Source organism: Syngnathoides biaculeatus, chromosome 13 (genome assembly GCF_019802595.1).
Source record: "Syngnathoides biaculeatus isolate LvHL_M chromosome 13, ASM1980259v1, whole genome shotgun sequence".
Classification (NCBI taxonomy): Eukaryota; Metazoa; Chordata; class Actinopteri; order Syngnathiformes; family Syngnathidae; genus Syngnathoides; species Syngnathoides biaculeatus.
In genome coordinates, this window is record NC_084652.1 from 17,522,462 (window position 1) to 17,542,697 (window position 20,236).

The 20,236-nt window shown below is 42.4% G+C and overlaps 2 protein-coding genes across 5 annotated transcripts in view; one reads left to right on the plus strand and one right to left on the minus strand.

The window, feature by feature from the left end:
- The first annotated feature begins 5,498 nt into the window (after positions 1–5,498).
- LOC133511240 (frizzled-8-like) lies at positions 5,499–7,922 on the plus strand. The gene has a single exon (XM_061839979.1). It carries the CDS (start codon positions 5,913–5,915, stop codon positions 7,650–7,652), a length of 1,740 nt encoding a protein of 579 aa, XP_061695963.1. The 5' UTR covers positions 5,499–5,912; the 3' UTR covers positions 7,653–7,922.
- A 2,782-nt stretch (positions 7,923–10,704) lies between these two features.
- Positions 10,705–20,236, minus strand: part of pfkpb (phosphofructokinase, platelet b) — a 33,064-nt gene continuing 23,532 nt past the window's right edge. For 3 of the 4 annotated variants that reach the window (XM_061839965.1, XM_061839962.1, XM_061839963.1), the window contains 7 exons: positions 16,882–17,034; positions 16,139–16,303; positions 15,428–15,489; positions 13,916–14,027; positions 11,528–11,627; positions 11,347–11,452; positions 10,705–11,144 (listed from right to left, as the gene is read on the minus strand). In XM_061839965.1, coding sequence (XP_061695949.1) covers positions 10,988–11,144; positions 11,347–11,452; positions 11,528–11,627; positions 13,916–14,027; positions 15,428–15,489; positions 16,139–16,303; positions 16,882–17,034 — 855 coding nt within the window. In that variant the 3' untranslated portion in view covers positions 10,705–10,987. The remainder of the gene's footprint in view (positions 11,145–11,346; positions 11,453–11,527; positions 11,628–13,915; positions 14,028–15,427; positions 15,490–16,138; positions 16,304–16,881; positions 17,035–20,236) is intronic. The other variant, XM_061839964.1, reaches the window with a different exon arrangement.

A 20,236-nucleotide genomic window follows, 5' to 3' on the forward strand; every position in this document is an offset into this window, starting at 1 on the left:
TGATCGGCACTGGTCAATCAGTCTCTTTCATACATGAATATTCCTTCAGATTTATTTTCAAACAAAAAGAAAGAAACAAAATCTCACCTTCAAACTTTTTTTGACACATTATTTTTTTGCAGTTTAACAACAGCCTATAAGGGCCAGTGTAGTGGTTGTGTGTATGCATGTGCGTCCGTCTGTTTGTGTGTCACTGTTTGCTTTGGTTAATGGGCGGAAGGAAGGTGAACCAATACACATTTATTGTGTGCGTGCGTGTGCTTGTGTGTGTGTGCGCTTGGGTGGTGGGTGTGTGCCTTTTGCCACACAGCTCACCTCTGCTGATTGCGAGTCCCTCCTTGAATAAACACATACATGCACGGCTCAATGAGGAGGAATCCAACTTAACGAAAAAAGGAAGGAAGGACGGCAGGGAGGGGCAAAGGATTTGTCCATCCATCAGGGCTTATAGCTACACCAAATACTTGAGGGAAGATGCAGATATTGGAACCTTGGTTTTTGCTCTCTATTTCAAATTCTGATCAAAGCTGAATTGTACGAAAGCCAAAGTAATTCTTCCTGAAGTTTTACACTGATTTTGTAATTGTACACTCGCCTGACTTTAGGGCAGGCAGCGTGGCGTACGTTTCCACTCAGTAACAGTGTCTATATGTCCCCTACGAATGACTGGCGACCAGTTCGGGGTGTAGTCCAACTTTAACTTAATGTCAGCTGGGATAGGCTCCAGCAGTCACGCAATCCTTATAAGGATAAGCAGTTTGGAGAATGGATAAAAGGGTGGATGGATATTTTAACAACTGAAGGCTTCACGGTCTGCTTGGTAACACTCAGGCATGTTTGGAAAACATGATTAACATCCTGTCAAAAGGAAGGCCTTCAAAAATAAAAGCACCCCAGTATAAGAACACTTTCACCACACTTTATTTTGCTTGTCGGTGACTTATTTAGCAGTCACACTCACACCATTTTGAGTTTGTTCATTGAATGCAACTGCTAAATTAACTCCCATGTGGCCAAACAGTTTTGTGAAATTGTGTTGTCAAACTATACTTTCTTTCAGCTTGTCCCATTGGGGGTCGCCACAGCGTGTCATCTGAGATGAACGCTCATATTTGTTTGGCACAGTTTTTACGGAGGATGCCCTTCCTGATGCAATCCCTCATGGGGAGTGGAGGCCACAGTGAGAAACGAACTCACAATCTCTGGTTTACCAAAACGATGTTTTTAACACTGAGCTAAGGGACCCCGATCACACTGCATGTTTTTTTATTTCAAAGGTCTGACTAGGCATGTGCTGCATTTGGAGGGGGGGGGGGGTGCGTAATAGTGAAACGAACCTCGAAATGGATTTCCAACCAGATGCATTAACTCAATTTGAAGACTAGTTTTGGCGGTATGCGTGTAATCCGAACCCCACAAGGGTATATGAGCTGGTGTAAGGGAATGGGGGCGAGGGTACATATGGTGTCTGGGCAATTTCTATCACCCTTGTTCATCAAAATGACTTTTTCTCTAATTATATTCTCAATATTATATACTCACTTGGATACAGGGATTCTCTACTTAGATGCAGTTAGTGGTGTAGCGGTCCCAGACCTGATCTTAGTTTTGGGACTGGATTTTATTAATTCCAGGCCTGGTCAATCCATTTTGATTCAGATTACTGGTCAACAGGTTGTGGTCCTGATCGTGGTCTTTGTACTGGTCCTAATTCCAGTCTTGGTCCTGGTGTTGTACCCTGTCCTGGCTATCTGTCCCCATCCCCGATGTCTGACCCACTAAAATACTAGTCAGATACAAATATTAGTCCAAATTGTGATCACTGTTCTGATCTTGGCCCTGGTTTCTGTCCTGCCAATCTGATCCTATCAGAAATTGTTTCTGGTCTCGAGATCTCTATCCTCATCCTGGACCTAGTCTTATTCCAGAATACCTGATTCTTTACAATTAGTTATAGTTACTGGTCTGGAGCTCCGGGCCCCAGTCCCTTTCCCGGTCTCTGTTTTGACTGTCTGTTCACTAAAATAAAAGTTAGCTACAATAACTGGTGTTTATGGCCTGAATCCTTCTAGGTCCTGGTCCTAGACTTGGTCTATGCATCCCCGAAAAATAAAATTACATCAGACTGTCAGAGTAAGGAGACATTCACATGCCATAGGAATGCTCTTACTAAACAAAGCTAACATTAATTGAAGTTACATTACCATAATCTAATACTAGCACAATAAGCATGTGATGTAATGGCTTTTAAAAGTAAATGAAACTTTTCCAGACACGCTACGTAGCCATGACGTATCTAGCAGCTAGCGGCTAAATACCATTAGTATTACCCTTAAGTGCAGATATATTCTAACAGTATAAACCGTTGCAATGGGACGAGTGTGAAGATTAGCTTGGAACATTAGCATGACCAATGAGCATGGAACATTAACATGATGCCACATGTCCTGTCTCCATCAAGACGGAGCTGATGAAATAAATCGTCACGAGCGCCTTCCCGGTCGTGAAAGAATGCACGTCATTTGCTTTCGTCTAGAGCAGTGATTCTCAATTGGTGGTTTAGGACCCAAAAGTGGGTTGCTAACAGGTAAAAAAAAATATATATATATAGAGGATCCCCGGTTTACAATGGTACCAAAATATGACATTTTCACATGGTTAGGTCAGTTAGGGTTTAATATTCTATTCTATAAAGTTGCACTTTCCTAAAATAAAGAGGTCATTGCCAAGCTATTCATCTTTGTGGCTGCATTTGACATGTTCATCCTCAATTTCTTGGGAAGCTGCTCTAAAAGGCACTTTGAATATATATATATGTGTGTATTTCTGAGATACATGTGTCTTTAACAATTCGTGTTTATTTTTCTTGTGAGGATAAGTGGCTGGGAAAATGGATGGTCAATCTATGACGATGGACACAAAAGACAATATTAACAGCAACTCAGGCGTATTTAGCGGTGAAGAGGAAGAAGCGGACACAAGTGTCGAGAAAGAGGAGGACACACTAACGCTTGATCACTTGACAACAATTGCTAATGAACTTTAGCGAATTTCACTGAGCTTGGGTGCACTCTTCTGGGTGCACAGTCCAGGGGCCGCCGCAGGCGCCCGCCCCAAGTATTGGGACTGCTGCCATGGAACAATGTAGGCCCAATGCGAGTGCGCCCCTGCGGCGGTGGTCCCGGTACTTGGGGCAGTTGACAATGGTCTACAGTGCCTTAGCCAATCAGGTCACAAAACATGACGCGGGGTTTCCTTTAGCGAATCAGGAGACAGAACACAACGCCCATTCATACGCTTTAAAAAGCCTGGTATACTGTAAAAAATTACACCAAAAAAAATTGTGTAATAGCGATCATGTCTAAAGTGAACAACGTTGTAGTGAGGTAACACTGTATAAGGATTTTCTAAATCATTTGAGTCTGCCAGGATTCTACGCAACACTTTTTTGTGGTGTGTCAAACTTACAAGACATCCATTTTCACTTTACAGGGATTTTATGGTGTTAGATGGAACCAAAGTCGCTAATGGCTTTTTTTTTTTTTTTTTTAAAGAAAGTCACTAGAGTAGTAAGAAAAGTCGCAAATTATAGCAGACAAAGAGCTAAGATGTCAACACTGACTTTGCTCATGTTAACTAGCACCTCTTTGTTTGCAGCCAAGTTAGCGTAAAGCGGGGATGCAACTTGAACTACGGAACGCACCCTCCCCTCCCCTCCCCAAAAGAAGATTAGAATTAAAACCGTCCTTAGCAATAGACTCATACTAAGAGTCAGAAGACACCACACTGAGTCCATACACTCCTTTAGCAAACACAGCTAGCGGGCAGGCTAACAAGTCTAATTGGTGTTGCGATGTGTTTGAGCCTATCTAAGAAAAACAACCTCGGCGTCATTTGAAGCTGACTAATCCAATCAGAAGTGTAAATGATTTTAATTAGCGCTTATCTGCCCAGCGCCCACTAGTTTGTTTTCTTTAGGGCGGGGTTGGGAAACTCTTTAAACATATAAATACACACACGGGGTGGGCTGTGTCACAGTAATCATCAGCTCAGCGTGCAACCAATCAAACGATTTGTACTGCAGTTAAGTCAAACAGCAGACTTCGTCTGCAGCGAGACCACCTCCTGTGGTGGGCTAACAAGACCACATTAACCTCAAACACACACACACACACACAAACACATTTGAGTTAAAATCCGCTCAATTGTGGGCTCACGTTTTCCTAATACTAACCCTGAATCAGTAAGACAAGAAAAAACGTCTTTTACAGTACTTCAACTAATTTTTTAAATTCGGATTCTAATTGGCAAAAAAAGATGCCCTGTTTGTGTTGGGAAGCTGCAGTTAAAAAAAAAAAAAAAAAAACAATGCGAGTGAGGATTATGGTTTTTTTTCCAACATTGAGTCTGGTAGTTGTCCCAACACCACATATGGCTGACTGGTTCCATGGAAGTAAAAAAAAAAATGAGTTGCATTTTGGTCATTTCATTAGGTATTATATTTAATATAAACAGCAGCAACAACAAAAAATGCATTTACGAAGGTAATATTTAGTCACAGTGGGGTGCTTGCCTTTCTTTTTTCTACAGTTACTGTATTCCCTGAATTCATCACATAGCTATAGAATGACTAAACACAATTGGGCCATTTCATTAGGTACGATATCCACAGTTAATAATGACAAATATTTACCTGAATAAAGAGATTGTCTTTCCTACAATCAGTCTGTTTTATGAATTTCTAAATTTCAGCCTTTACAAAGATAGTTGCAGGTGGCAGTCTTCCTTGCATTCATTCTGTTTCCTGAATGCATCATACAGCAAAGATTTTCTTTGGGGAAAAACATTTAAAATTAGATTTCTTAAATATTTTTTTACCAAAAATATATTTTTCTTAAAGAAAATGTACTTCCTTGAAACATTGTTTCTGTGAGAAAAAAAATTGAAAATATATTTTCTTTGATAAACATACTTTTCTTAAAACAGCAGTTGAGTGAAAAAAGTCCTTTTGTCTTTAAAAAAAAAATACTCTTTAAAATAATATCACGTTTTTACCTACTAAATATATATAACTTCCGTCCATCCATTTTCCAAGCCGCTTATCCTCAGCAGGAGTGCTGGAGCCTATCACAGCTAAGATCGGGTGATAGGCAGATTACACCCTGGACTTGGCGCCGGTCAGTCACAGGGCTCAATTCAAAATAAATACGATAAAGTTGTATCATATAACGTCACTAATTAAATAATAAAATAATGTTAAATTTAAATTAATTCATAATTAATGTCCAATTAATTGAGACTTTCTGTACTCGCCCAATAATCAATGCAATACAATATATTACGTTTATAAATAAATGGAATATTAATGCGTAAAAGTGTAATATTTTATAGACAAAAATACGTTTAAAAAAATATGAGGATTTTTGAGAAGAAATGCGACTTTTTTATATCACATAATGCAGAAGAGAGGAACTTACCAGCCAAAGTATATGCACAAAAGAGTTCAATTACGGGGTATAGTATTCCGCGTGTTACGATTCTGTACATAAAGACATAATTTCTGATCATTCATGCATTTTGAGCACGTTGGTTTAGCGGTTATTGTCCTCTTTGACTCATGACTACTGTTGACTCTGCTAATGACATTCCTCACTAATGGGCCGATTGTATTCATTGTGTGCGTGTGTATTGGAAACCAAAGCTTCGGCGACTCTCTTCATATGATTGACGTGCCCCGGACCCTCCTTGGGGGGCGTATCCTCCTCTGGCCTCGCATATAAACCACTGGAGCCCGCCCACCAAGCTCACACACGCACACACACACACACACGCACACCGGGGCGCAAAAGGCACAAACGAGTAGGCATGATTTGCTCGTCTTTTGCGGACTGAGGAGGCGCGTCTGTCCGGCCATGTCCCGGAGGGTCCCCCGACCGTGGTGCCCCCTCTTCTTGTGCCTCTTCACCCTGGCGGTCCACCGCTCCCGCTGCTGGGGCGCCAAGCCGCTGCAGTGCCAGGAGATCTCGGTACCCATGTGCAAGGGCATCGGCTACAACCACACGTACATGCCCAACCAGTTCCACCACGACACGCAGGACGAGGCCGGCCTAGAAGTGCACCAGTTCCTGGCGCTGGTGGAGATCAAGTGCTCGGCGGACCTGCGCTTTTTTCTGTGCAGCATGTACACACCCATCTGCCTGGAGGACTACAAGAAGCCGCTGCCGCCGTGCCGGAGCGTGTGCGAGCGCGCAAGGGCCGGCTGCGCGCCCCTCATGAGGCAGTTTGGATTCCCGTGGCCGGACCGGATGAGCTGCGAGCTTCTTCCGCAGCAGGGACAGCAGGACCTGCTGTGCATGGACTACAACCAAGATCCGAGTCAGAGCACCGGGGGCGCCGCCGCCACCAGCGCGCCACCGCCGCCGACCAAGCGGCCGCTCAAGCCCTGGAAGAAGACGGGATACAAGCACCACAAGCCGCTTGTAGTGCAGGCAGCCCCCGCGCCCAAGTGCGCAACGCCGGGAGACGCGCACTCCTGCGCCGCGTCGCCGTGCCACAGTCCCTTCTTCACCGCCGAGGAGCGCGCTTTCACCGCCTTCTGGATCGGACTGTGGGCGGCGTTGTGCTTCGCGTCTACGCTTACCACCGTGGCGACCTTCCTGGTGGACATGCAGCGCTTCAAGTACCCCGAGCGGCCCATCATTTTCTTGGCCGCCTGCTACCTGTGCGTGTCGGCCGGCTACCTGCTGCGGTTGGCGGCGGGCCACGAGAAGGTGGCGTGCACGCGCGAGCAGGGGGTCGAACAGGCGCACCAGGCCAGCACCGGCCACGCGCTTTGCACGCTGGTCTTCCTGCTCGTCTACTTCTTCGGCATGGCCGCGTCCATCTGGTGGGTCATCCTGTCCCTCGCCTGGTTCCTGGCCGCCGCGCTCAAGTGGGGCAACGAGGCCGTCGCCGGGTACGCGCCCTACTTCCACCTGGCCGCATGGCTCCTCCCCAGCATGAAGACCATCGCCGTGCTGGCGCTCGGCTCCGTGGACGGGGACCCGGTGGCGGGCATCTGCTACGTGGGGAACCAGAACCTGGACAACCTGAGGGGCTTCGTCCTGGCCCCGCTGTTGGTCTACCTGCTGGTGGGCTCAATGTTCCTGCTGGCCGGCTTCGTGTCTCTGTTCCGGATCCGCCGCGTCATCAGAGGCCAGGGCGGCGTGGCCAAGGTGGACAAGTTGGAGAGGCTCATGGTGCGCATTGGGGTGTTCACGGTGCTCTACACGGTCCCGGCCGCCGTCATCGTGGCCTGTTATATTTATGAGCAGCATAACCGACAGTCCTGGGAAGCGGCCTACAAATGTGGCTGCCCCCAGCCCTCCCCCCCGGACAACTCGGAGGCTCGCCTCGCCAAGCCGGACTACGCCGTCTTCATGCTGAAGTACTTCATGGGCTTGCTGGGAGGCATCACGTCGGGCGTGTGGGTCTGGTCCGGAAAGACGCTGGACTCGTGGAGGACGTGGTGCACGAGATGTTGCTGGAGGAGCAAGACATCCTCGGCAGGAGGGGGGTCCATGTACAGCGACGTCAGCACCGGGCTCACGTGGAGGTCCGGCACCGGCAGCTCGGTGTCGTTCCCCAAGCAGGTGCCTCTTTCCCGGGTGTGAGCTGTGACGCGCACCCCGGGACTTTTTGATTTTTACTCGTTTGACTCCTTTTTTTCGGGGGTGGGGGTCATCTACCTACCTCATCATGCTGACGATGTTTTCGCGTTTAGAGTCAACATTGCCTTAAAAACGGACTAATTACGGGTTTGCTTCACGTTAAAGAGGGGGTATTTATATAATTATTATGTACAGATCATGTAAATATGTATAATTGTCACTTTGATAGAAGAGTCTATTTTGATTAAATAAAAACATTTTTATGAATTCTTACCCACTGACTTTCTTTGGTTGACTTAAATGTTACGAGTGGTTAACCGTTTTATTAGGTACACCATGAATGACGTATAAAAGATGACATATTCATATAGACAGTAAAAGATACTTTGTCACAATATTTATTTTTGCTTTTGTACTTATAAAAAGATTCCTAAATTACTGTACAGTATTGTATATTCAGTCTGTACCAGTTTTGAATGACACTGAACATTATATCAACTTTAAAAAGTCAAATGTATGCTCAGGGTGTACCTAATCAATTGGACAATCAGTGTTGACTATCTTGACATTTCAACAAATAAAACATTTCTATTGAATTCTTAAAACTGACTTTCTCATTTAGCGCCTGGATCAGACTCTAAGACAAATTTGCTCTTTCAGGATTGCACTACATCAGACTACTGCCATCGAATCTTGATTATTTTATACTACATGACATGTACTCCGATACTGCAGTATCCCGTCTTTTACGATCGGTGAGCTTTATTTTGTCAAATCAAACAACATCAGAACCAGAACCAGGCAGAACCAGAAAACACGTTACCAGTCATTGCAACCAGATACACTCGTCACCAACAATGGATCACGTCAATGAATTGTGTGGGGAGGGAAAAAGAACAAAATGAGGAAGATTGTGTGGTCATTTCCACGGGTGCTTGGCAGAGGGCGTTTATTTCAGGATCGCTCGAGATATGTTTATGTAGTTTTAATACGATACGGCTCGCAGGCAGCCAACAAAAAGTTGATGTATTTCCATCCATCCATCCAAGCAAGATAGTGGGAGTACTCACGGTTTGAAGTAAAAATGTCGATGTTCTGTCGAATCATACTGTATAGTGGGGGGGTCAAACTCATTTTTCTCGCGGGCCACATTTTAGTAATGGTGTCTGTCAGAGGGCCATTATGGCTGAAACCATGAAAATCTTGAATTGACCCATCATATTTACATATTAAAGTTATCAACTAGTTTTGGAATCAGAAATCAAGGATATGCTTGCAATATCTTAACATTGTCATTTATTATATGACAATTTGAAATATTGGTACAGATTTGAACAAAAATCATGGAAGTTGATACACATGATTTGCCTTTGCGGGCCACATTATAATCACGTGGCGGGCCGCATCTGACCCCCGAGCTTTGAGTTTGACACCTGTGCTGTATAGCTTTGCCAAACATCGGTTTGTGAATAAATGTTGACGACGGCAAGCATGGGAGGCGATGCGCCGGTAGCAATACGCAATCTGGTGGTCGACATCAAAGAACGCTGTCGAAGGGTCGTTGTTGATACGTCACAATACATGGAAGATTTCCAAAACATCAAACATGCTTGACTTTTGGGTTTTTTTATGCATCAAAGGGCTATCGTAGGTCAGGACTAAACATCTCACACGACAGGATATACAGGCCGATATGGGTTTAAAACCACGATGGCGCAAGAGGCCAATATGGGGCTAAAATCCTGTCGTCGGATCAAGTTGACTTTTAAGTATTAAAATTTAGTATAGTATTTTTAAAATGGTCGAAAAACCACTGGCCACTATTAGGTACATCATTTAATACAAAAGCGTGTTTACTTTTGATTGACACTGTGAAAATGATTAATAACGTGATTTTGAGATTTTTTTCACATTTCACATTGTCTTAGTTTTATTTCAAAACTAATCACCATATGAGCTTCGTAACAAGATTTTCAATGCATTGGATCCCCTAATGAGGTGGCCAATGAGTTATCAATTTAGTAACCTGTTATTTTAACAAATCAAGTCATTTTTCTGATGTTTTGCCAGTTGTAGAACCTCAATTTATATTCATGAAAAACCACAATATTCCACCACATTCTGAGTTATAAAGTACGGTTCTTTTTAATAAAAGTGAAAATCCTACAGAAAAAGTCATTTTTATATGACAAATAACAAACTGGGGCAGCACGGTGGAGCAGCTGGAAAGCATTGGCCTCAGAGTTCTGAGGACTGGGATTAGAATCCCAGCCCCGCTTGTGTGGCATTTGCATGTTCTTACCGTTCCTGCGTGGGTTTTCTCCGGACATTCCGGTTTCCTCCCACATCCCAAAAACATGCAAGATTAATTGGACACCCTAAATTGCCCCTAGGTGTGATTGTGAGTGCGGTTGTTTGTCTTGATGTGCCCTGCAATTGGCTGGCAACCAGTTCAGGGTGTACTCTGCCTGCTACCCGATGATAGCTGGGATAGGCTCCAGCACTCCTGTGACCCTTGTGTGGATAAGTGGCTAAGAAGATGGATGGATGGATGGTTGGATGGATGGATGGAAATACCAAACTGCACTGTTTTAATATCCATATTTGTCTAATGAAAATTGTCCAAATATATTCCAACCTGTTAATATTAACTTTGGGGTGTCAAACATGTATAATATAATAGTCATACATTATCAAAATCCACATTAAAAACTCCTTAAAACACTGAACGCCAAAATCTAAGGAAAAATGGACTTATTACAACTAAAACGTTATAGTCTGCTTCTATCTAGTGGTTAAAATGTAAACTGCAGGCGCTCAAGGACAGTAAAGGCAGATATTGCCCGATGGCGTCACCTTGTGTGCTTAATAAAAGCTACAATATCATGAAAGGTGTTTCTTACTGATTTACCGCTACACTAATTTTTGTCAGTAGTGCCTATGCAAAGTATTTACAGCGTGAACAGTCAACTGGGATGGATTCCAATTAATGGACTGTCTTTTAAGAAGATTTTCATTGGCCTTATGTTTCAGGCAAGAGGTTTCATAACAGGAGTCCAATAAGACAGTAAAAGCTTTAATAGTGTGTACACGTATGCAAACAAAAAGGACACACAACTTAAATGCAGTTTTACACACATTTGTGACATTCGCGACAACAAAGAGAAAACGAGAAGGAAAAGCTACATTTGTAGTGCTCAAAACAGTACGTCATCTGAAGTGCATATTTAAGGGATATATTAGAATCTGCAATAAGTTAGAGTAACAGTATGTGACATTTTATAGTTTTCCAGATTTTTTTTTAAATGAGTCTGACCTCACAGCGGCCAACGAGATGCTCAGATGGCGGCCAATGTGTCACCCTCTTTGGCCCGGAAGCGGGTGACGTGCTCCAGTTGACCTGAGTCGGACACGTCGTAGCTCGTCTTGTACTTGGCCAGGATTTTCATCAACGGGCGAAGCTTCAGCCACCATTGCTCCTTGGGGATCCTATGTCTGAGACAGGAAGGGACAAGGCTTGTTTCCTGTTTTGGCGGAGGTCGTAATCAAATTTGACCATCATGCAAATTCAGTCTTTGAAGGTTTAAAATGGCCTCTTCCAACCACAATGGCAGATTTCCCGTGCTTTCTGTATAGACGCAGCTACCGATTTGTCCTGAATTGTCGTCCCGAATAATATGACAATGAAAGTTCTTACTCAAAGTCAGTCTCATCTTTTATCTGCGCCACGGGCTGGAAAACCATGGCTCGGCGTCTCATGCCGAGCAGACAGGCGCTTTCCTCAGAGTTGGCAAACACTCTGCCTGTGAGCCGAAACAAAATGTCAGAATTTTTAGAGTCCACGCTGAGAGACGCGCAACATTTGCTCAACGTTTTACCTCCTTTGTAAGAATCGTTCATGGTCTTTGTGATCCACTGGACCGCTTTAGCTGCCACTTTGGTGCCAAAGTTTCTGTCGAAGGGAGACGGAGCGCCACCCTGTGGAACAGTGATGAACATTTAATGTGTGCATGTGTGGAGACGGTGCATACAGTGAAGAAAATAAATAGTTGAACACCCTGCAATATTGCAAGTTTTCCCACTTAGAAATCATGGAGGGGTCTGAAATATCCATCATAGGTGCATGTCCACTGTGAGAGAGATAATCTAAAAAGAAAAATCCAGAAATCACAATGTATGATTTTTTTTTAACAATTTATTTGTGTGATACAGCTGCAAATAAGTATTTGAACACCTGTCTATCGGATAGAATTCTGACCCTCAAAGACCTGTTAGTCCGCCTTTAAAAGTCCACCTCCACTTCATGTATTGTACTGAATCAGATCCACCTGTGTGAGGTCGCTAGCTGCATAAAGACACCTGTCCACCCCATACAATCAGTAAGACTCAAACTTGGAACATGGCCAAGACCAAAGAGCTGTCCAAAGACACCAGAAACAAAATTGTACAACTCCACACAGCTGGAAAGAGCAACGGAGAAATTGCCAATCAGCTTGGTGAAAAAAGGTCTACTGTTGGAGCAATCATTAAAAAATGGAAGAAGCTAAACATGACGGTCAATCTCAATCAGAGTGGAGCCCCATGCAAGGCATCACCTCGTGGGGTCTCGATGATCCTTAGAAAGGTGAGGAATAAGCCCAGGACTACACGACCGAACTTGGTCAATGACATGAAAAGAGCTGGGACCACCGTTTCCAAGGTGAGTGTTGGTAATACACTAAGACGTCATGTTTTGAAATTATGCATGGCACGGAGGGTTCCCCTGCTTAAACCAGCACATGTCAAGGCCCGTCTTAAGTTTGCCATTGACAATTTGGATGATACAGAGGAGTCATGGGAGTAGGTTTTGTGGTCAGATGAGACCAAAATTGAACTTTTTGGTCATAATTCCACTAACCTTGTTTGGACGACAATGAATGATGACTTCCATTCCAAGAACACCATCCCTACTGTAATGCGTGGGGGTGGTAGTATCATGCTTTGGGGGTGTTTTTCTGCACATGGTACAGGATGACTGCCCTGTATTAAGGAGAGGATGACCGCAGCCATGTATTGTGAGATTTTGGGGAACAACCTCTTTCCCTCAGTCAGAGCATTGAAGATGGGTCGTGGCTGGGTCTTTCAACATGACAATGACCCGAAGCACACAAGAACAAAACCAAGGACTGGCTCCGTAAGAAGCATATCAAGGTTCTGGCATGGCCTAGCCAATCTCCAGACCTAAACCCAAAAGAAAATCTTTGAAGGGAGCTGTTTCTCAACGACAGCTCAGAATCTAGAGAGATCTAGAGAAGATCTGAGTGGAGGAGTGGGCCAAAATCACTCCCGCAGTGTGTGCAAACCTGATGAACAACTACAGGAAACGTTTGACTTCTGTAATTGCAAACAAAGGCTACTGTAGCAAATATTAACATTGGTTTTCTCAGGTGTTCAAATACTTGTTTGCAGCTGTATCACACAAATCAATCATTAAAAAAATAATACAGTGATTTCTGGATTTTTCTTTTGAGATGAATTATCTCTCTCACAGTGGACATGCACCTATGGTGAAAATTTCAGACCCATCCATGATTTCTAAGTGGGAGAACTTGCAATATAGCAGGGTGTTCAAATGTTTGTTTTCTTCATTGAATATAAAGTCTTTTCACTTGTGTTCAAATGTCAGGAATTTGTTTGTATAAAGAAATAAGACCACGATAAGATATCCAAAAACATTCTCTACCCTTGATTTGAACTATCCATTGCAAATACAACTCAATTGAACAAAAACATAAATCTTTGCAAGAAAAGTAAAAATGAACAACTGAGTTAATGTACACCCTCCTATAACTGAGAATGCAGGTCTGTTCAAAATGAACCAGTCGCATCGTAAATCATTAAATGGGAGTCAGCACCCGCTTGCCACCTTTTACAGTTATTCTCATTTATCCATCCATCCATTTACTTAGCCGCTTATCCTCACAAGGGTCACGTGAGTGCTGGAGCCTATCTCAGCTGTCAACGGGCAGGAGGCGGGATACCCCCTGAACTGGTCGCCACCCAATCGCAGGGCTCTCTTCTGATTTAGCCCAAATAAAGTTCAGATGTTCTAGTTTTTACTCCCTCTCTCAAAAAGATTGTATGTTCTTTTTCAAATAAGAGGTGAGAATAATGTTGTAAAAAGGTTTCAAATGATCTTGCTTTCAACTATTTTTATATATTACAAACACTTGGCTTTTGAATATGGCCGTGTAAACGTTTTCCATCCACTCAGTGTAGTGGTGTACCTGCTGCATGTGTCCTAGGATGTTCTTCCTGCAGTCAAAGACCCCTCGACCCTCCTCAGAGTAGAGTTGGTAAATGAAGTCAGTGGTAAAGTTCTCATTGCAGTTCTCGTTCCTGGGGATGGAGACACGTGCGCACATTTTAAGATGGCCACCAACATCCCAAAGAGATGACGTGCCCCTGTCCACTAATTTGATTTTTGATTGCATTTTTTCCAATACAGCAAAACCTCAATATATTGGACTAATTGGGGGATTTTGTACATTACAGCTGATTGTCCAATATATTGGAACACTTTTTTTAGGTAATTTGCACCATTATACTATAGAGTACAAATTTTTTTTTTTACTTTTGTTATAGCTCAGAACCTCCCTACACAGTACAAAGTTTTTGTCAATAAATAACAAAAAGCTTGAAGATGTTTAAAAAAATCATAATACCCAAACCTACCACAACTGATGTTCTTGGTCATAGTGACATTGTTGACATACAGGACTCGTAGGCCTGTCGTTTTCAGGAGTCGCGATGCATTAGTTCCAAAATTGATTGCCATAGATGAACAAACTTGACAAAAAAAAAGTGTTACTGTACCAAAAATAGCATGTTTCATACTCGAGAAACATGTGTTTTATATTGCTCTTAAGAGTTAACACTGCTGTACTTGAGTACCTGTTTTATGCATTCTGTTTAAAACCTTGACACAGAAGGCACATCCCCTTTCCTGTGTACACTATTTTGCATTGTTTATATATATATATATATATATAATATATATATATATATATATATATATATATATATATATATAAGTACCGGTAAACCGACAAGGAGTCTTCACCGGAAATGTTCAAGGCTTAATGGCCCCCTTTTGACATCCTGACAGAGTTCGCACACCGCCTGATTTGACATGATTTCAGTTAGATACTAAACTACAAAATAATATGAGGCAGGCTTTCGTAAACTTTTCAAGCCACGCACCTCCTTCATCTTCACAACAAGGATGACGCAGCACCCTAACCCTGGCCAGCATTTCAATTTATAAATTTATATGATAGTAAATAATATAAAGGCGGTGGAATGGTGGATCAGCTGGAAAGCACTGGCCTCACAGTTCCGAGGTCCCGGGTTTAATCCCGGACCCACCTGTGTGGAGTTTGCATGTTCTCCCCGTGCTTGCGTGGCTTTTCTCCGGGCACTCCGGTTTCCTCTTACATCCCCAAAACATGCAACATTAATTGGACACTCTAAATTGCCCCTAGGTGTGAATGTGATTGTGGCTGTTTGTCTCTATGTGCTTTGCGATTGGCTGGCAACCAGTTCAGGGTGTACCCTGCCTCCTGCCCGTTGACAGCTAGGATAAGTTCTAGCACTCCCGCAACCCTTGTGAGGATAAGCGGCTAAGAAAAATGATGGATGGATGGATAATATAAGGCAGCCTTTCATTGAACTTTTAAGATTTTATGCACGCCCTACAATAGCTAAAGACAGTAAGATCCTTCTCTTGTGTCACTCACCTGAGCACCAGACCTCTCTGGATGCTGGTCTTCATCTTCTCTGTCAGATGTTCTACATTACCCTGGAGGGGGGAAATATATGTGGGAAAAAAAAATTGAGGTGCAACGGGAAAATTTATGATTGAAAAAAACAATCCAGATTTTCTCGAAAATTCGATTGAGCAACCTGAAATCTTGTCATCACCAAAAAAAAGTTTCAATTAGCCATTTTGGAAAAGAAGGGAAGTCTGCATGGACAATCATTATTGCATTAAGACACGTGTGCAGAGGAATCCAACAATTTGTGTTCAATCTTATTTGTCATTCCACTTAATTTGTGCTATTTGAAACCCAGTAAATTACATGTAGAAATGCGTCCTAGAAATATGAAGCATTCTGTTCACTGATCAGTGGCTTCCTTCGTCTTAACGTTCTAGTAGCAATAATGTCACGTGGCTATATTTCATCTACTTGCTAATATAATGTTAAAAACCATCTACTGTTTTTTCAATTATTTATGATAATTAATTTGAGTTTGTCCGATACACATTTTGAGGAGTTCAATGGCTTTATCAGAATCATCAAATTTAGCGCTAAATAAAGAGTGTGTTTGTCAATGGTCCGTACGATCCACGTATAATTTGTTTCTTTTACGTAGTCCTGGATCGGGACTCAGTCTTGTCCACGTTGACTCTCCGCAGAACATGTGACGTCCACCATTACGTGTTGTACCTGCAGGTCTCGGATGTCAAAGGGTTCCTCGTAGATGAAGACCGTGTCTGCGCCTGCCGCCAGCCCGCCCACGGTGGCCAGGTAGCCGCAATAGCCCCCCATGGTCTCGATGATGAACACCCTCCGCTTGGTGCCACTTGCTGACTGCTTGATGCGGTCGCACGTCTGCCAACAACGGAATAATTCATCATAAAAGTGACACAAAGCCAATTGAAGAGGATTAATGCAGGGGTTCTCAAATAATTTGGGCTAGCGAAGCCCCTACAAGGGACAAATGATGCCAATTAAAGTGTATGTCTCGATGCTATTGGAGTTACAAAACTGCCAGTTTCCAAAGGTAAAACGTTTGAATGTTCCAATAACATAGTAATGTATTTTTTTTTAGAACAAGTTATCTTTATTAATACAAAGATGCACAGCGGTGCTTTGAGGTAAGAGCATGGTCACGGGACAAATGAAACTCACATCTGAAGGCACTGCCATATTTAATTGGAATAAAAAGTAAAAATCTTACCAGATAAAGTTGCAACTCAAATTTAGTGAGGGAAGAATTTCACAATTTCAAAATTACATCTTTATTCGTGCACAGATGACAAATTAAAGTTTTTTTTTTTTTAACCTGTTGTAACCCCATGTGAACAGACAAGAGCACAGTTACCATGGCAACATCACATCCACGACAACAGCAAGTGACAGCATGCAAAAGTTGCAAGTTCAACAGTAGATCGGGATACACCGCTTACCTCCACAATGGCATTGAGGGAGGTGTCGGCCCCGATGCTGAGGTCGGTGCCGGGCACGTTGTTGCTAATGGTGGCGGGCAGCATGCACAGCGGCACACAAAACTCATCAAAGTGGGCCCGAGCCTCAAACAGCTGCAGGACAGACTCCAGGGCCTGATGGACGCCCGTGAGCCCCGTTACACGTTACACTTCACAAGGCTACGGCTAAACCTACACACGCCCATGTAGAGTATGTTCATGACTTTCTGTCTTTCTCTGGCACAATAGTGTCTATTCTTGTCTTTCTATATAATAGTGTGTTTTCATATGGGCCATAACTGTGTAAGTACATTTTTGTCTTTCCAAAATGTGTGTGTAATTGTCATTCTAAATTTGTGTGCTAAATAATGTTTACGTGTTTGTTTTTGTATCTTAAAGTGGCACAACAGTGTGCATGCATGATTATCTTGTCTTTCTTTCTTTGTGTGCCATAAGTTTATGTGTTTTTGTAGTGCTATTTTTAGTTTGTGTATTTGTGTGTTATTGTGTTTAGGTGTGTGTGTGTGTGTGTGTGTGTGTCGGGGGTTGGCTCTCTCCATTTGGCAAGTGAGCTGACATCCTATTGGCCAGCATGGCTCGGCGTGCAGGGTCAAGGTGACGGCACCTGTCAACACGTCACCGTGTTGAGGTGACCTGATAAAACTGCTCTCCTATTTCAGCTGGCGCGTCGACGCCATTCCTTAAACGTCGCATTCCCACTGCCCACACACACACACACCACACACACACACACACACACACACACCACACACACACACACACACACATAGAGGAACAGCAACCTCCATCCCGCACGATTGTCCTTTGTCTACTGTTGACCAAACAAATGAATCCAAGGTCACCACAACATAACACTGCATGCCAAACACTTACCTGAGGTTAGCTTGGTGCTGTTTATGAGTATTCGTGGCTAAATCAAATTCAACTAAGCTGACTTTTTTGAGTCTTTTTCAGGGGAACTTCTTTACTCAGGAACTAAAACCTTTTGCAAAACTTATTTGGATTTGAACTATTGTCTAAATTGAATCCAGGCAAAAAATTTTGGGGGCCGAAAAAAGATCGTGTTTAGTACATTCTGAGCAGGATCTGCAGTTCCAATCATATTTGATTGGAACAGTTTTTTTAAATGAACAAGAAGTACTAGGAACTTGGATGAATTTGTTTACAGAGAATCTCAACATCTCAACATTTAGGAATGCTCGTGTTTACAGTAAAAACCTGACTGGAGCGTCACTTGTTGTCGTATATGTGAAACAGTACCATCATGTTTCATAATAATATTACTTTAATACAATTAATGAATTAATATTATGTGATTTTCTTAATAATAAATTAAAACAATGCATAACACAATAAAACTGAATACACAACTGAGGCAGAACTTGCTAAGTACTGATGTGGCTGATTTTAATATTTCAATTACACGGATATTGAAAAAATACACGGATATTGAAAAAACAATCAAATACATGAAATTTTAGCTTCAGGTTAAAACATTCTCGACTTCACTGTCCCCCATCAGCCATTTTATCGAACTAATGTGCATCGTGGTCGTCCGTGTTTGTGCGACAGGAGTATCTTCACATTTTTCGCCCTCCTTTTTAGACATTATGGCCCCACAGAAGAAAGATACCGACAAACATCGGTAAAGAGCAAGGTTTCAGTTGGTCGACCGTGGTGACAATTACTAAAGACAAAGCCTGTCCGTATTTTTGCGCAAGTGAAGGGTTCCGATCCTATGTTGGATACGGTGATCCCAAAACAATGTTCTTTGATACTTGTCGTGATGGAGAGGCCACTTATGGTATGAATTGAGGAATAGATTCCTTAGCAATAGCTAAGCACAGCCTCCCCTTCTTCTCCATCCACCTCTCAGCAGTAATCGTAAGTACAGCATCTTTTTTGTTTATTTCAATATACCGTAATTTCCGGCCGATAAGCCGCAACTTTTTTCAGACAATTTAAACCCTCCGGCTTATGTGGTGATGCGGTTAATTTGTGCATTTTTTCTAATGACCGCAAGAGGGCACTCGAGCAGAAAAGGTAAGAGTGAGACTAGTGGAATATATGTGATGAGGAAGTGACTTTTACCGGTATATATATTTTTTTAAACCAGCCCTGTTAGCACTGCAATAATGTTAGCGCTGTGCTATCATGTGCTGCTGTGTTCCTGCCGTGTCTCAGTGATTTTTACTGGTATGTTTTTTATAACCTTCCCTGTTAGAACCTCGCTAGTGTGTTGGTGCCGCGTCTCAGTGATTTAGGTATGTTCTTTTTTTTTTAACCACCCCTGTTAGTGTTGTACTACCATGTTGCTACTGTATAGCTGCTGCGGCTGTTTTTTTTTTTTTTAACCAGCCCTGTTCGTGCTACCGTGTTGTTGCTGTTAAGCTAAGATAAGGCATTAAAACTTTGAAAACGCTTCCTTTTTACCGTCTTTCTTTATAAATACCTCATGTTTCAATGTGGTCGCTTGCGGCTTTTACACAGTGGCGGCTTATGTATGTACCAAATGGTATTTCCTTTACAAATGTACTGGGTGAGGCTTATAATCAGGTGCACTCTGTCGGCTGGAAATTATGGTATTTGATTTTTATATGAAGTATTTTGACGTAAATTCTGACTTTAATAGTGAAATCCAATTTACACCGAAATTCAAGTTATAATACTAGCATAGGAACGGAACTCGTTTGTAACCCAAGGACTGCCAGCAGTGTATTTACATGTCACTGTTGTTGACAGGGCTCAGTCTCTATTCCCAGGTGGACTGCTCTAGCATGACATACTGTTTTCCAATAAATTTGGAAGGCACTATTTATTATTTTGATTGCCTTCTTATTTATTTTGTGATTGAATTTCCAAAATGAAGGCCTTAATTATCTTTGAAAAAAAGTGTTAGACACATAATATACGTAAAACTTTAATCTGCATACCATAGTTGTAAATAACACCATAAACAAAGAATGTGTTGAGGTTTAATCACTAGACCCGTTTACATTTACTTGATGTATCATATGTCCAATCCAAGAACACATGATATGACATTTTTTCTTAAACGTCTGTGACATAGTATTATCTCTCACTCCGAGTGATCATATTTCCTGAAAAAAAATCATGAGATTTTATGGAATCAACTTTTAGGATGGTCTTTTAAAGACTTAAATATAGCTTCCTTAAACGTCTAGATGCCCTGTTAAGATTAATACTTTATTTAATCAGAAAAGATTAATAAAATAACAAAATTGCACAAATTACAGTCGTAAAAATTTCTTTTTTTTTTTTTTTTTTGTTTTTTGGGGAGTGAAGGAGATTATTG